At 43.0% G+C, this 17,352-nt stretch overlaps 1 protein-coding gene across 50 annotated transcripts in view; it reads left to right on the forward strand.

Moving 5' to 3' along the window:
• Positions 1 to 17,352, forward strand: part of birc6 (baculoviral IAP repeat containing 6) — a 156,323-nt gene that overhangs the window by 65,509 nt on the left and 73,462 nt on the right. For all 50 annotated transcript variants that reach the window (XM_090238853.1, XM_090238863.1, XM_090238866.1 and 47 more), the window contains 4 exons: positions 1,440 to 1,569; positions 8,420 to 8,551; positions 8,902 to 9,060; positions 9,649 to 9,822. In XM_090238853.1, coding sequence (XP_090094979.1) covers positions 1,440 to 1,569; positions 8,420 to 8,551; positions 8,902 to 9,060; positions 9,649 to 9,822 — 595 coding nt within the window. The remainder of the gene's footprint in view (positions 1 to 1,439; positions 1,570 to 8,419; positions 8,552 to 8,901; positions 9,061 to 9,648; positions 9,823 to 17,352) is intronic.

Consider the following 17,352-nt stretch of genomic DNA (forward strand, 5'->3'; position numbering starts at 1 on the left):
TTTTGTGTGTTTTTCTGCAGTGCATATACAGTAGGCTATGTATTGTATAATGGTGTTTGTTGTATAACGCGAATCGACTACGGCGTTCATGACTCATGACTGCTAATGTGGCATTAATACAGTCACTGCAACAGCCCCAGATAAGGCCCTATAAAATATTTTATTTTTTTCTTGGTGCAGTTTAGTTTTTCCATGTTTTTAGATTTTTTTCTGTTTTTTCGCTGTCAATTTTTTAAAGTTAATTTATTAGAAAAACAATGCAATTAGATAAGTCCACAAAAATGCTTAAAACACATCAGGGGACCAATATTTTTTATAATTATGATTTTTACAAGTGTGCACCAGCAAGATGTTTTTCTTTAGCGATGTTTCTGTAGTGGTCATGTGATTGCAGAGTTTGCAAAACAAATGGCCACTAGATTGATGCAAAAAATGACACATTCTGCCAGGTAACTGATGCATTTTCATATCTTATGATTAACTTGGGCAAATTAATGCATTTTCTAATCAATTCAATACATTTAGTTCATTTCCTTCTAAATTCAACAAATGTTTGAATACAGTTGAATTCTGGTTTAATGTCTAGATTGCGTGTGCGTTCTCCGAAATGCAGAATTTATAGGACCCCGAAATAGCTCATGTCAGACTTTGTGTTGCCTTTTACCTTAAAAAAATCCTTTTTGGATTTACAAAAACGTTAATGGTTTACTCTACACTGGCTCAACATTTTTATTTCATCAGCGTTGAAAAGACTCTCTTAATTTGATCTTTGATATTTAAGAAAGCCTCACTCAATTTCTCCCTAATCTGCTTCTCACTGGAGGGAACTTGACATTTTTGATTTGCTGTCAATCTAAAAATAGTGTACTTTATTGTACTAGCTACCATACCAAGATATGGAGTCTAGAACATTTTGCTTCCTATGAGAGGTCTATCAGACTTGCCTAAAAGCCACCAGTACCTTTTTAAAGGTGCATGTTTCAAACAGCCTTTTAGGTTACATAATCTAAATCTCCTGCCAGGCTAGTGTTTGTAGTGTAGTGATTTTGTCTGGTGTGTGTGCTGTGGGGACAGTGAAGGAGCTGAATGAGGGGGCTGAGGTTGTGTTTGGAGCTACAGTGAGCTGTCCATGCAACCTAAGCGGCTGAGCCATGCTCTGGCAACACTATGCCTGTCTCCTGCAGGTTGCAGAAAGCAATAGATGTCACCTTCAATGTTGTGCACATGTAACATTCAAGCCTGAATGAGAAGCCTTGTTATTTCCAGTGAAGGCAGGAGTGGAAGTCTACAGCCAAGGCCAGCTTCATTTACTCCAAAAGTGGCCCTGCATTGTGATCCTGTATCTTTCATCTCTCACTTGAAGTCATGACCGTTCATAACATTGGTGGCAGTGGTGTTTTGTACTTGTACTGTCCTAATACCTTCTCATCTCTCTTCAGCTGTACAAGGGACGCATTAACGCTACCAGCCATGTGATCCAGCACCCCATGTACGGAGCAGGGCACAAGTACCGCACCCTCCACCTTCCCATCTCCACCACCCTCGCTGAAGTCCTGGACCGGGTGTCGGGTACGTCTGCTGCCGCTACCCAACCTGTCACTGTTGACAGTTTGGGCAATTAGTGTTGCAGAACGGAAATTACATTTAAACATACTTCCTTGTTGCCCCAGCATCAACCTCATCAATATTAAGTGGCCCTCAGATAAAGAGGACCTGAGTGTTTCCAATGCCACTCAGATAAACCCTACTCCCACAACGACAGACACACAGGATCTAAATGGGAGAAACCCACTCTCCGGACGCTACTCGTCATTCAAGCATTTAATCTCTTCTCACTGGGTCCTTAAATTTGAAAAGGCAGACATATTTGAAGTTTATACCCCATGCCAGCACCTCAGTCTCACACACACACACATACGCGCACACACACACACACACACAATCTCCCTGGGCATTAACATTGACCTTTCCAATGTGACAGCTGCGTCCACTCACATCGCCTCATTAATGTCAATGCGTTAGAGCGTCCCACCATATTAGCTTTCCAGCAGGTGACGATCGCTCTCTGATCAATGGCTACAGAGTGGATCAGCTGGTGCTAACTGTGTTTAGAGAGCACGTCACTGTAAACGTAGCTACACTTACTTAGTGGCACGCCAGTCTTCTTTTCACCTCATTTAACAGGTGAATTATACTGAACAGAATTATAAATGCAACATGCAACAATTTCATAGATTTGACTGAGTTACAGTTCATATAAGGAAAGCAGTCAATTGAATTAAATTCATTAGACCCAAATCTATTGATTTCACATGACTGGGCAGGGGTGCAGCCATGGATGGGCCTTGGAGGGCATAGGCTCACCCACTGGGAAGCCAGAACGACCCAATCAGAATTGAGTTTTTCCCCACAAAAGGGCTTTATTAAAGACCTAAATACTCCTTAGTACCCCCCTCAGGCGATCCCGCAAGAGAAGAAGCCGGATATGGAGTTCCTGGGCTGGAGTGGTTACATGTGGTCTGCGGTTGTGAGGCCTGTTGGATGTTGTGCCAAATTATTTAAAACGACTTGGAGGCAGCTTATGGTCGAGAAATTAACATTCAGCTTTCTGGCAACAGCTGTGGTGGACATTCCAACAGTCAGCATACCAATTGCACTCGCCCTCAAAACATGTGGCATTGTGTTGTGACAAAACTGCAAATGCTAGAGTGGCCTTTTATTGTCCCAAGCACAAGGTGCACCTGTGTAATGATCATGCTGTTTAATCAGCTTCTTGATATGCCACACTTGTCAGGTGGATGGATTATCTCGGCAAAGGAGAACTGCTCACTAACAGGGATGTAAACAAATTTGTGCACAAAATTTGAGAGAAATACACTTTTTGTGCGTATGAAGCGTTGAAACATGGGACCAACACTTTACATGTTCCGTTTTATATTTTTGTTCAGTGTACTTAACATAAGGCATATCTCAATAGGTGGTCCAGGTAAGTCATGACATAGCACAATTGGTGGTGTGGCTTTTTCATCTCTTGTTCGGTCTTCTCTATTGTTCATCAAAGCAAGGGAGAGGTGGATGAAATCATGGATTAGCCATCAGATCAACTTTTTGAATGCTCTACTCGAAGTTTCCAGCTCTCTCTCTCTCTCTCTCTCTCTCTCTCTCTCTCTCTATATATATATATATATATATCTATATATATATATATATATAGATAGATAGATAGATAGATATCAACTTTTCTTTTTTTTTTTACTTTTTTTTTTTTTTACCCTTTAGTGTATATACTTTATTTTATTTATACTTGGGATATCACTTTTCAACAGTAAACTGGCACTATGTTAGACCCACAAGCCTAACATGGTGCAAGTTAAATGCCACACCCTCATTCCCCTTTATTGCACCCTGCTGGTCAACCCTGTGATTGAAATAGCCCTGTGCAAGCTGCTGGACTCATAGGTTTTGGCCTTTACCAGAAGCCCCAGAGTTATTTAATTTTTCCTTGTGTGCAAAATAAATAACCCCTCAATTTCCTGAAATAGTCATTGGGTCCTGTCTATAAACTAACCCGGCCTGTCCCCTTCTCCGTAGGGGGATGATGTCCACACCTATAATTTCTGGCGCTACCCAGGGAGGCAGGGGTAGGCTCGGTTAATAATAAAAGTTTACATTTTATTAGTCGTATGTACAGGGATACACATGGTATAACTGTCCAATGAAATGCTTACTTGCAGGTTCCTTATTAACTATAAGAAATAATACAAGATAAGAATATGATCAGAAAGTAAATGGCTCAGTAGAATAGAATAAACATTTTAGCTTAAGTGTAATACAGGAAGGCACAATCTATAGTCCAATATTTACATTTGCAAGGGAGCACAGCAGAGACAGCTGCAAACAGCTAGTGCTAGCCAGGGGTCTTTTTAAAGGAGCCTGCTCTTAGTTGCCCTTGGAATTGCTAATGCCAGATTATCTGCTATCAAGACCATTTTATCTGAACTCTCAGGGAATGGAGGACTGAGATGGGCTAGCTACTTGTCAGCTGATGGTATCTCTAGTTGTTTGCATAGCCTTGTTTGCGCCTACATTAGGGTTGATGTCAATATTAGAACTTACCGATAGGGGATTTGATTCAGTACCGATTTCCAATTTTAGAGTGGAAATATTCACCATAACTGCTAAATCTGCCGATTTTATTATTATAGCTCGAATGAAAAGAAGTATGGATTGTGATTTAAACAATAGCTCTTATAGAACCAGGGCACAAATAATAATAATAATTTTTGCTTTTTATTTAACCATCTTACACAAACTTTTGTTAATCGAAAATAAATTGTGAATAACTCACCACAGGTTAATGAGAAGGGTGGGCTTGTAAGGATGCACGTAGCTCTGCAATGTTGGGTTGTGTTGTAGAGAGTCCGTCCTAAATCATTCTCCACACAGTCTGCCTGTATTTAGTTTTCATGCTAGTGATAATTTCGATAAGGCACTCTTGTTCAGATATCGGTAAGTGGACTGGAGGCAGGCCATGAAAGGGATAACGAATCAAGTTGTTTGTCATCCATTTCGGGAAATTACCTACGTAATTGCGCACCCAACTAACTCAGGTGCTTCACAATATCACATTTGACATTGTCCGTAAGCTTGATCATTTGCACACAGAAAATCATACAATGATGGAAAGACCTGTGTGTTGTCCTTGTTAATGCAGACAGAGAAGAGCTCCAACTTCTTAATCATAGCCACAATTTTGTCCCGGACATTGAAAATAGTTGCGGAGAGTCCCTCTAATCCTAGATTCAGATCATTCAGGTGACACAAAACATCACCCAGACAGGCCAGTCGTGTGAGAAACTCGTCATCATGGAAGCGGTCAGACAATTGAAAATTATGGTCAGTAAAAATAACTTTAAACTCATCTCAATAAAAAAAAAACGAGTCAGCTTGATAACCTGCGCACTTCTGTATGTTGTAAAAGCGTTGCATGGTCGATGTCCATTACATTGCATAATGCAGAAAATACACAAGAGTTCAGGGGCTTGCTTTAACAAAGTTAACCATTTTCACTGTAGTGTCCAAAAAGTCTTTCAAGCTGCCAGGCATTCCCTTGGCAGCAAAAGCCTCTTGGTGGATGCTGCAGTGTGCCTAAGTGGCGTCGGGAGCAACTGCTTGCACTTACGTTACCACTCCACTATGTCTCCCTGTCATGGCTTTTGTGCCATCAGTACAGATACCAACACATCTTGACCACCAAAGTCCATTTGATGTCACAAAGCTGTCCAGGACTTTAAAAAGATCCTCTCCTGTTGTCCTGGTTTGCAGTGTTTTGCAGAAGAGGATGTCTTCCTTAATTGACCCCCCATAAACGTAACGGACATATACCAGGAGCTGGGCAAGGCCCGCCACGTCTGTTGACTCTGTCGTGGAAATTTCCTCTATTTACCAAATCATGAGAGCAAACCACACACAAGTCAGAGTTAGTTATCAAAGTCCATCTTTAATTATATGAGCTCTATCACAACCCTGTGACTCTCAGATCAATTCAGTATCTACCAATGAATTCTCTGAGAGTCCCTTCCACATTGCAACTGAGATCATTTAATAGCAAAAAACACACAGTCAGACAGCATAGACATAATAAATCGTTTAGCTTTGTCTCCTAAAATATGTTATTTTCTCAAACTCAGAACCATAAACCAATCCTCCATATCAACAGGCATATATCAAATCCATCCTATCTTGACAAGATCACAGAGACACACTGACTGGCACACAGACATTGTGGAGCCAAGAGATACACGCTTGACCTCTCCCCTCTCTCCGGCCCAAGCAACTTAGTCTTGACATAGAACAGATACTGCAACCCCGCCACAGTATTATACAAAAATAACATTCTGATGAGAAGTAACTTACAAACATATGATGAATATAAAACATCTTACCTATGTTACCAACCAATTCTGATTATTCCCCAACAACTCATCCAGCTGTAATGCATTTAATTCACTGGCTTGTATGCAAAGCAGTAATTGTTTCAAAACATATCCTGCCATGTCACTGATGCGTCGTGAAGCAGTGTTTGATGAAGGCATCATCTGTGTAGGTTTTTTGGCCTTTTCCCCCAGCATTGTCCAAGCCATATCCGCGGCAGCAGGAAGAATTAAGTCCTCCACAATGGTATGGGGCTTGCATGTCCTAGCCACTCGGTAGCTCACCATATAAGACGCTTCTAGCACCTTCTTATTAATGGTATCTGTTGCTTTTTTACATGTGTTACTACTTGAAAGTCGTCTTTATTCTCGCTCAAACAACTCCCGTGGCTTATTTGTCAAATTGTCATGTTTCGTTTCTAAATGTCTGCACAAGAGTGAAGGGTTCCCACGAGAGTAACGGTTGATGTGATTGGATGTTATTTGACTAGGCTACCTGTGTTTAATATTGTGTTACTTCGCTGAACACTAATTTTTTATTTTTGGCAGTGAAAAAAGGCTACTCAGGCGAGGGCGAGAAAACCACACCCAAATGTATAGCCGTAGTACAGTGCCTTGCGAAAGTATTCGGCCCCCTTGAACTTTGCGACCTTTTGCCACATTTCAGGCTTCAAACATAAAGATATAAAACTGTATTTTTTTGTGAAGAATCAACAACAAGTGGGACACAATCATGAAGTGGAACGACATTTATTGGATATTTCAAACTTTTTTAACAAATCAAAAACTGAAAAATTGGGCGTGCAAAATTATTCAGCCCCTTTAAGTTAATACTTTGTAGCGCCACCTTTTGCTGCGATTACAGCTGTAAGTCGCTTGGGGTATGTCTATCAGTTTTGCACATCGAGAGACTGAAATTTTTTCCCATTCCTCCTTGCAAAACAGCTCGAGCTCAGTGAGGTTGGATGGAGAGCATTTGTGAACAGCAGTTTTCAGTTCTTTCCACAGATTCTCGATTGGATTCAGGTCTGGACTTTGACTTGGCCATTCTAACACCTGGATATGTTTATTTTTGAACCATTCCATTGTAGATTTTGCTTTATGTTTTGGATCATTGTCTTGTTGGAAGACAAATCTCCGTCCCAGTCTCAGGTCTTTTGCAGACTCCATCAGGTTTTCTTCCAGAATGGTCCTGTATTTGGCTCCATCCATCTTCCCATCAATTTTAACCATCTTCCCTGTCCCTGCTGAAGAAAAGCAGGCCCAAACCATGATGCTGCCACCACCATGTTTGACAGTGGGGATGGTGTGTTCAGGGTGATGAGCTGTGTTGCTTTTACGCCAAATATAACGTTTTGCATTGTTGCCAAAAAGTTCAATTTTGGTTTCATCTGACCAGAGCACCTTCTTCCACATGTTTGGTGTGTCTCCCAGGTGGCTTGTGGCAAACTTTAAACGACACTTTTTATGGATATCTTTAAGAAATGGCTTTCTTCTTGCCACTCTTCCATAAAGGCCAGATTTGTGCAATATACGACTGATTGTTGTCCTATGGACAGAGTCTCCCACCTCAGCTGTAGATCTCTGCAGTTCATGCAGAGTGATCATGGGCCTCTTGGCTGCATCTCTGATCAGTCTTCTCCTTGTATGAGCTGAAAGTTTAGAGGGACGGCCAGGTTTTGGTAGATTTGCAGTGGTCTGATACTCCTTCCATTTCAATATTATCGCTTGCACAGTGCTCCTTGGGATGTTTAAAGCTTGGGAAATCTTTTTGTATCCAAATCCGGCTTTAAACTTCTTCACAACAGTATCTCGGACCTGCCTGGTGTGTTCCTTGTTCTTCATGATGCTCTCTGCGCTTTTAACGGACCTCTGAGACTATCACAGTGCAGGTGCATTTATACGGAGACTTGATTACACACAGGTGGATTGTATTTATCATCATTAGTCATTTAGGTCAACATTGGATCATTCAGAGATCCTCATTGAACTTCTGGAGAGAGTTTGCTGCACTGAAAGTAAAGGGGCTGAATAATTTTGCACGCCCAATTTTTCAGTTTTTGATTTGTTAAAAAAGTTTGAAATATCCAATAAATGTCGTTCCACTTCATGATTGTGTCCCACTTGTTGTTGATTCTTCACAAAAAAATACAGTTTTATATCTTTATGTTTGAAGCCTGAAATGTGGCAAAAGGTCGCAAAGTTCAAGGGGGCCGAATACTTTCGCAAGGCACTGTATATCAGACTGTATACCATGGCATGAAAATAATTACTATTTACTGGTCTAATTACGTTGGTAAAAAAATTATAATAGTAAAAAACGAATCGCTCAATTTAATATCGGTCAACCGATAAATCGGGCTTTAGTTAATACTTGTGTGCACATGGCTAGTCGGCCATTGGGGCTATGCATATTATGACAGTTAGCACAAGTGGCTTTGATGGCTTGTTGCCGAAGGGTGGTTCTAATGTGCTCCCTCTTTCAGACACCCCCAGCATCACAGCCAAGCTGATCAATGAGCAGAAAGAGGACAAGGAGAAGAAGAATCACGACGAGAAGGAGAAGATGAAGACAGACAGCGGTTTCCAGGACAACTTCAGTGTCGTCGTGGCCTCAGGTACACATTTGGCCCCCTCCTCCTCACAAACCCTCACCGCATCCTTTCCTTCCCACGCCTGCCAATCATTGTGGCTTCGCAGGAATGGATTAATTGATTCTAAATAACTAATTAGATGGCAGGTATTGTTTTGCTTCAAGCTGGCCTTCCAGCCCTATGTTGAGCACCTGCCCCCGAATGTAAACGATTGGTCTATTTGTATATGGAAATACAATGTGTAAAATATCCCAAAATATAGACAGTGTTTGATAAGAAGCACTAGACGGAAGCGCTCACCTCTAGAATCACATACACTAGCATGTAAAAGTCAATTTTACATGGTAAATGACTGGAGTGTGTTTTCCTTTCAGGCTTGAAGTCCCAGTCGAAGAGAGCCCTGTCAACCCCTCCTCGTCCCCCTTCGCGGAGGGGCCGTGTGATGAGCGATAAGCTGACAGCCTCAGGTGTGGACCCTTCTGCCAAAACTCTCAGCGTGCCTGTCTTCCACCTCTACCACAAGCTGCTACCAGGTACTGTGTACACACAAACAGCTCCCTTCTCTCTCCAGCACCTTCCCTCCGCCAAGTGAAGCCTGTTCATCTGACGAAGCCAATTCATTGAGCCAGTGTGCCCGAGTGTCCTTTGGCTTGTTCTAGTCTGTGGTCTTGTGACCCTGGGTTGTCAAGGTAAACATAAGTAGCCTTGCACGAGCCCTGGCTTGTGCGAACTGGAACAGCTCATAGGCTCCTATCTCCTTTCTGTAGCGTGACGCAGCTTGATGTACACCCCTTGGACAGAATGTTTGTCTATCGAAGGGCCTTACCCCCAGTCTATCTCCTTAAGGCCAGCAAGATCCAAGTTTTACCTAACTCAGGGAAGATATGCGAAGACATGATCAGACCTTTGTTTGCAAACAAACATTTACTATGGGCACAAGCAGCACTCCATCCTTTATGTCTTGTCTTCACATGTAGTCATTGTTAAATAGGTCACTAGCCTTCATGTCACGTAGTTGTCATGGGTTTTCTGTCCCTCTGGGCCTGGTAGTGTGACCAGAGAGTGACCAAGGTTTTGGTTCCTCACTGTGAACGCTGTCTCATCCCTCCACCGCCCCTCAGGTCAGCCCCTGCCGGCAGAGATGACACTGGCCCAGCTGTTGACCCTGCTTTACGACCGCAAGCTTCCCCAGGGCTACCACTCCATCGACTTGACTGTCAAGTTGGGCTCCAAGGTTATCTCCGACCCCGGGATCTCGAAGACAGACTCCTTCAAACGTCTCCGCACAGAGAAAGGTATGGCAGAGAACATAAGAAATACAAGCGCACACTCGCATTCAAACTTACACTACATGACCAAAAGTATGTGGACACCTGCTTGTCAAACATCTCATTCCAAAATCATGGACATTAATATGGTGGTGTTCCCCCCCATTGCTGCTATAACAGCTTCCACTCTTCTGTGAAGTTATTCCACTAGGTGTTGGAACATTGCTGCGGGGACTTGCTTCCATTCAGCCACAAGAGCATTAGTGAGGTCAGGCACTGATGTTGTGCGATTAGGTCAGGATCGCAGTCGGTGTTACGATTTATCCCAAAGGTGTTCGATGGGGTTGAGGTCAGGGCTCTGTTCAGGCCAGTCAAGTTCTTCCAAATCGATCTCGACAAACCATTTCTATATGGACCTTGCTTTGTACACGGGATAATTGTAATGCTGAAACAGGAAAGGGCCTTCTCCAAACTGTTGCCACAAAGTTGGAAGCAATGAATCGTTTAGATTGTCATGATTCCTCTTCCACCAAATGTTAAAGTTGGCACTAGGTATTCGAGCAGGTTGTGTTCTTGGCTTCCGCCAAACCCATATTCGTTCGACGTACTGCTAGATGGTGAAGTGTGATTCGTCACTCGAGAGAACATGTTTTCGCTGCTCCAGAGTCCAATGGCGGTGAGTTTTACACCACTCCAGCTGACGCTTGGCATTGCACATGGTGATCTTTGGCTTGTGTGTGGCTGCTCTGCCATGGAAACCCATTTCATGATGCTCCTGATGAACAGTTATTGTGCTGTCGTTGATTCCAGAGGCAGTTTTGGAACTCTGTCGTGAGTGTTGCAACCAAGGAAGGACAGACGATTTTCTTTTACACAATCTACGTACTTCAGCACTCGGCGGTCCAGTTCTGTGAGCTTGTGTGGCCTACCACTTTGCGGATGAGTCGTTGTTGCTTCTAGACGTTTCGACTTCACAATAACAGCACGTACAGTTGACCGGGGCTGCTCTAGCAGGGCAGAAATTTGACAAACTGACTTGTTGGAAAGGTGGTGTCCCATGATGGTGCCACATTGAAAGTCACTGAGGTCTTCAGGGAGGCCATTCTACTGCCAATGTTTGTGTATGGAGATTGCATGGCGGTGTGATTAATTTTATACACCTGTCAGCAACGGTTGTGGCTGAAATAGCCGAATCCACTAATTTGAAGGGGTGTCCACATACTTTTGTATATGTATTGTATAACTGCGTGCGCTAACACTCTCCTTCTACCTCCCTGTCTGCCATTTGTCCTCTTGCTATGTAGTTAGTGTGTAAAGTGAGCCCCAAACGGCTCTCTCCATGGGTCCCCTGACGCCCTGGGTCCCCTGACAGAGGGATTAATGGCTCTCCCCCTCCACAGCCATCCATTTCTCTGTCTGAGCGCTGGGCCTAAGTCTCCTGAGATGTTTTCAGGTTGCCATTACTAGTCTGTGTCACAGGTGGCCCAGTGTGAGATGTGCATACTCAAAAGGCACCAGCACAGTCACTCCGCTCTTTTTCACTGTGTTAAGTAATGGTATAAAGGGAACAAGTGTGTATCCATTTCTACAATGATGCTGTTGGCCTTCTCTCGCTCTGGGCCGAGGTTTACTTCAGATAGAAAGTTATAATGTTATCATCATAAATTGGCCGGGTTGACTTCAATGTAAGAGAAAGATGGAAATGTCGGCTGCATGTCAGAAATGAATCGGAGCTTGAATGAGGGAATGGAGGCTTGAAAATGGCGTGGGTGCCTCTTAATGACTTCAGCGGTAATAAATACAGGCCGGTGCCTTCAGTCTTTTTCCATCAAGTTTCGTTAGAAACTAATGGAGTTATTTTGGACCCTGCTTTTATCACCTATTATCTTGTGTTCATCCTTCGAAAGAAAAGCTCTGATGGTTGAAATCTCCCAGAGCGACTTGACTCATGACCACCCAATCAGATTCCACCCTCTACTTTTAAACTCCACTTGTTCCCAAAGCCGTTTTAGCCCCTTGACGTAGAAACATTTACCCAAGACTCATGTTCTTTGTTAATGTCACTTTAACATCTGTATAAGATGAATGTCTCATATAGATTTTAAACTAGCACACTATGCTCCATGTAATGGTTTTATGTGGTGTGGTTAGGGTTGCAAAGGGTCGGAAACTTAACCGGTAAATTTCCGGAAATTTTCCATGGGAAGATAAGCCTGGGAATTTTGCTTAAATTCATCAAAAAAGTTGTCTTATAACAGTGAACCTTTTTTGTGGGAAAACATAAGGTAAGTCTAGGTCTTGTGGCATATTTTGGTTAAATGATCCCCAATTCAATGGAATTGCAACCCTCTGTATGCACAGTGCATTCTTCCATCACATGTACAGTGCACTCTTCCGTCAGTTTGAATTACAATACTGGGTGGGGTGAAAATATTTTATATGACATACAGAATTGTTTGTTAACTAGTAAATAGTAGCCTACAGGAAAGTGTGTTTAAATCATTTCTAACTTGTTAACAATTTCTGCTAGTTAGTTGTTGCTACCATGTGGGTTTTAGCTTGCTTGACCCTGCTAACTGAGTGTTAATTCACCTATTTTCATTTTAAAACATTGGTGAAATAAATCTAACAAAGGAGTTGTTTAATCTAGCTGCTTAACTATTTATCTATACAAGGAATTGTATTTCGGTTTTTCTTTGCTCATTTTTTTCCTAATCTTTACAAGAAAATGCCACAGGCACTACCTGATATGTGTAGACATTTCACTGCAGCTAATGTAGAAGGATAATCTGTACATGTGCAAGGACTGCTCCAAATCATATGTGAAGAATGCAACAAAGATGCAGAATCATCTGTCCAAGTGCATAAACTTCCCCCAGCATTCACAACAAGCAACCTCTGACAAAAGTCCCTCTACTTCTATTCGAGGTGAAAATGATGAATCAGACGCCTTATCGATAGCAACAGCTCATGGTCCTCCTGGAATCAGAAGCTTTTTGACTCAATGGAGGAACGTAGAGAAATGCTGATGAATGTCTTGCTCGGGCTGTGTATGCAACTGGTTCACCTCTGATGCTCACAGGCAATGTGTATTGGAAGAGAATTCTGCATGTTCTTTGCCCAGTATACACCCCTCCAACCAGACATGCTTTATTTACTCATTAGCTGGATGCAGAGTTCAAGTGAAGGTCAAGCAATCATAGAGAAAGCAGACTGTACTACCGATGGGTGGTTGAATGTTCGTGGGCGAAGAATAATTAACTACATTTCCACCCCATAACTAGTATTCTACGAGAGTGCAGACACAAGGGACAACAGACACACCGGTCTCTCCATTGCAGATGAGCTGAAGGCAGTCGTCAATGACCTTGGACCACAGAAGGTATTTGCATTGGTGACAGACAATGCTGCGAACATGAAGGCTGCTTGGTCGAAAGTGGAGGAGTCCTTCCATTGGCTGTGCTGCCCATGCATTGAATCTGCTCCTCAAGGACAACATGGCACTGAAAACAATGGATACACTCTACAAGAGAGCCAAGGAAATGGTTAGGTATGTGAAGGGTCATCAAGTTGTAGCCGCAATCTACCTCACCAAGCAAAGTGAGAAGAATAAGGGCACCACATTAAAGCTGCCCAGCAACACCCGTTAGGGTGGTGTTGTCATCATGTTTGACAGTCTACTGGAGGGGAAGGAGTCTCCAGGAAATGGCCATTCACTGGACAGCCCCATCAAGAGGATCATCCTGGATTATGTATTTTGGGAGAGAGTGGTAAGCAGCCTGAAACTCCTGAAACCTATAGCAGTAGCCATTGTACGGATTGAGGGAGAAAATACCATCCTGTCTGATGTTCAGACTCTACTTGCAGATGTAAGAGAAGAAATCCGTACTGCCCTGTCCACTTCACTGTTGCTCCAAGCAGAGGAAACTGTAGTTCTGAAATGCATCAAAAAGCGTGGAGACTTCTGCCTGAAGCCCGTACACTCCGCAGCGTACATGTTGGACCCCAAGTATGCTGGCAAGCGCATCCTGTCTGGTGCAGAGATCAACAATGCAAGGGCTTTGGGATGAAGATGCAATATGGCAGTCATGCAAACATATCTCATCAGCCACCTGGTGGAAGGGACTTTGTGGATCTGAGGCTCTTTCCCTTGTTGCCTCTATCCTCCAAATCCCACCAACATCAGCCGCCTCTGAGCACAACTGGTCCTTGTTTGGGAGCACACACACCAAAGAACACAACAGGCTGACCAATAAAAGGGTTGAAAAATTGTTGGCCATCCGGGCATATTTGAGGCGTTTTGACGCTGACAACGAGCCATCCTCAGCAGGGTTGGAAAGTGACAGTGAAAATGAGGCCTCATTCTGATGTTTAAGAGGTGGACATTGAGGAGGTCCAGGGAGAAGACATGGTTGTCTTCCTCTCAGGCTTCCAAAGCTTTAGTTTCTAGACTATCATTTTACAAATGTTTTTGGGAGATGCGATGGATAATTGGATCATTCAATATTGGATCATTCAATATTCCCTTTTGCTGTTCAGGGAAGTCATCCCATGTGAAGAGTCAACTCATTTAATTAAAGTTCAATTCATAACTAAATATTTGTATTTATTTCTATTGGAAGGAATTAATAATTTGCAATTGTCTACTTGTCTCCATATGATATGCTAAATCAAATCAAATGTATTTATATAGCCCTTCGTACATCAGCTGATATCTCAAAGTGCTGTACAGAAACCCAGCCTTAAACCCCTAACAGCAAGCAATGCAGGTGTAGAAGCACAGTGGCTAGGAAAAAATCCCTAGAAAGACCAAAACCTAGAAAGAAACCTAGAGAGGAACCCGGCTATGTGGGGTGGCCAGTCCTCTTCTGGCTGTGCCAGGTGGAGATTATAACAGAACATGGCCAAGATGTTAAAATGTTCATAAATGACCAGAATGTTCCAATAATAATAATAATAATAATAATAATAATAATAAGGCAGAACAGTTGAAACTGGAGCAGCAGCACGGCCAGGTGGACTGGGGACAGCAAGAGTCATCATGTCAGGTAGTCCTGAGGCATGGTCCTAAGGCTCAGGTCCTCAGAGAGAGGGAGAAAGAGAATTAGAGAGAGCATACTTACATTCACACAGGACACCAGATAGGACAGGAGAAGTACTCCAGATATAACAAATTGACCCTAGCCCCCCGACACACAAACTACTGCAGCATAAATACTGGAGGCTGAGACAGGAGGGGTCAGGAGACACTGTGGCCTCATCCGATGACACCCCCGGACAGGGCCAAACAGAAAGGATATAACCCCACCCACTTTGCCAAAGCACAGCCCCACACCACTAGAGGGATATCTTCAACCACCAACTTACCATCCTGAGACAAGGCCGAGTATAGCCCACAAAGATCTCCACCACAGCACAACCCAAGGGGGGCGCCAATCCAGACAGGAAGATCACATCAGTGACTCAACCCACTCAAGTGACGCACCCCTCCTAGGGACGGTATGAAAGAGCCCCAGTAAGCCAGTGACTCAGCCCCTGTAATAGGGTTAGAGGCAGATAATCCCAGTGGAAAGAGGGGAACCGGCCAGGCAGAGACAGCAAGGGCGGTTCGTTGCTACAGAGCCTCTCCATTCAACTTCACACTCCTGGGCCAGACTACACTCAATCATATGACCCACTGAAGAGATGAGTCTTCAGTAAAGACTTAAAGGTTGAGACCGAGTTTGCGTCTCTGACATGGGTAGGCAGACCGTTCCATAAAAATTGAGCTCTATAGGAGAAAGCCCTGCCTCCAGCTGTTTGCTTAGAAATTCTAGGGACACTTAGGAGGCCTGCGTCTTGTGACCGTAGCGTACGTGTAGGTATGTACGGCAGGACCAAATCAGAGAGATAGGTAGGATCAAGCCCATGTAATGCTTTGTAGGTTAGCAGTAAAACCTTCAAATCAGCCCTTGCCTTAACAGGAAGCCAGTGTAGGGAGGCTAGCACTGGAGTAATATGATAAAACATTTTGGTTCTAGTCCGGATTCTAGCAGCCGTATTTAGCATGAAGTTTATGTAGTGCTTTTTCCTGGTAGCCGGAAAGTAGAGCATTGCAGTAGTCTAACCTAGAAGTGACAAAAGCATGGATTAATTTTGGCCTGAAAGTTTCTGATTTTTGCAATGTTAGGTAGATGGAAAAAGCTGTCCTTGAAACAGTCTTGATATGTTCTTCAAAAGAGAGATCAGGGTCCAGAGTAACGCCGAGGTCCTTCACAGTTTTATTTGAGATGACTGTACAACCATTAAGATTAATTGTCAGATTCAACAGAAGATCTCTTTGTTTCTTGGGACCTAGAACAAGCATCTCTGTTTTGTCCGAGTTTAAAAGTAGAAAGTTTGCAGCCATCCACTTCCTTACGTCTGAAACACATGCTTCTAGCGAGGGCAATTTTGGGGTTTCACCATGTTTCATTGAAATGTACAGCTGTGTGTCATCCGCATAGCAGTGAAAGTTAACATTATGTTTTCGAATGACATCCCCAATAGGTAAAATATATAGTGAAAACAATAGTGTTCCTAAAACGGAACCTTGAGCAACACCGAAATTTACAGTTGATTTGTCAGAGGACAAACCATTCAGAGACAAACTGATATCTATAAATATATCCAATGCAAAAACATTATTACATTTAAATGGTATTAATATTAATTTGCATGCATTTCTGTTAATTCCCATATATTGCTGTTAATTCCCACAACGTTTCCACGTCTGAATATTCCCCAAAATGTGCAGCCCTAGGTGTTGTAAATGTTATTACTGTCCCCCCTTCAGAATTGCATTAGACAGGATTTTAGGGGTGATGTACTTTATTTAGCCTCCCCCTAGTCATGTCTTGGCGGTCAGTACCAGGGCACACATGATGTGATGGAGATGGATACATTTTGACCATTAGGATATGACAGCCAGCAAGAGCAGTTGATGTCTGTTTGATATTGTCGGCAACTTGTAGATATGCAAACCAGAGGAAATTGCTCTGCTCTCTTCCGGCCATGACAGAGCCATACCACCTCAAGCAAAGTCCTTCACTTCTACATGTTTTTCCCTTGCAAGTGGAAAAATGAATGACTAAAACTGAGAACATGGTCAATAATCCCACGATTTCACTGGTAGCCTATGGCTACACATCTTAATGTGCCGCCTCAACCATCTGTGGTACTGAATGCATGTTTATGACGTGTGCTCAGATAATTGATGATAGCAGGTGATGTGCTGCTCATGTAGAAAGTGTAGAACCACTGCCCTCCCTGGGAGCTGCAAGGGGTGATGTAGTGAAGCTGAACTAATAGCTGACAAAAGCGACTCCCAAGTCAAGGTGTTTGCTCTTACTAACGTGTGAAGACGAGTTTTCCAAACTAATCTCATTTAAAAAATTCACTATACCCTGTGATTCTATACCAGTCGCTCGAATCAGAGGTACATTCTGTGTAGTTTCCACTGGCTCTGCAGTGGGACATTGTTTGCAGTAAGATATTGTTAGCTTTTTACAGAAACCTGCTTTAGTGCTTTTTTTCTCT

This window comes from Oncorhynchus mykiss, chromosome 1 (assembly GCF_057628025.1).
Source record: "Oncorhynchus mykiss isolate SJ-2025 chromosome 1, ASM5762802v1, whole genome shotgun sequence".
NCBI classification, from domain to species: Eukaryota; Metazoa; Chordata; class Actinopteri; order Salmoniformes; family Salmonidae; genus Oncorhynchus; species Oncorhynchus mykiss.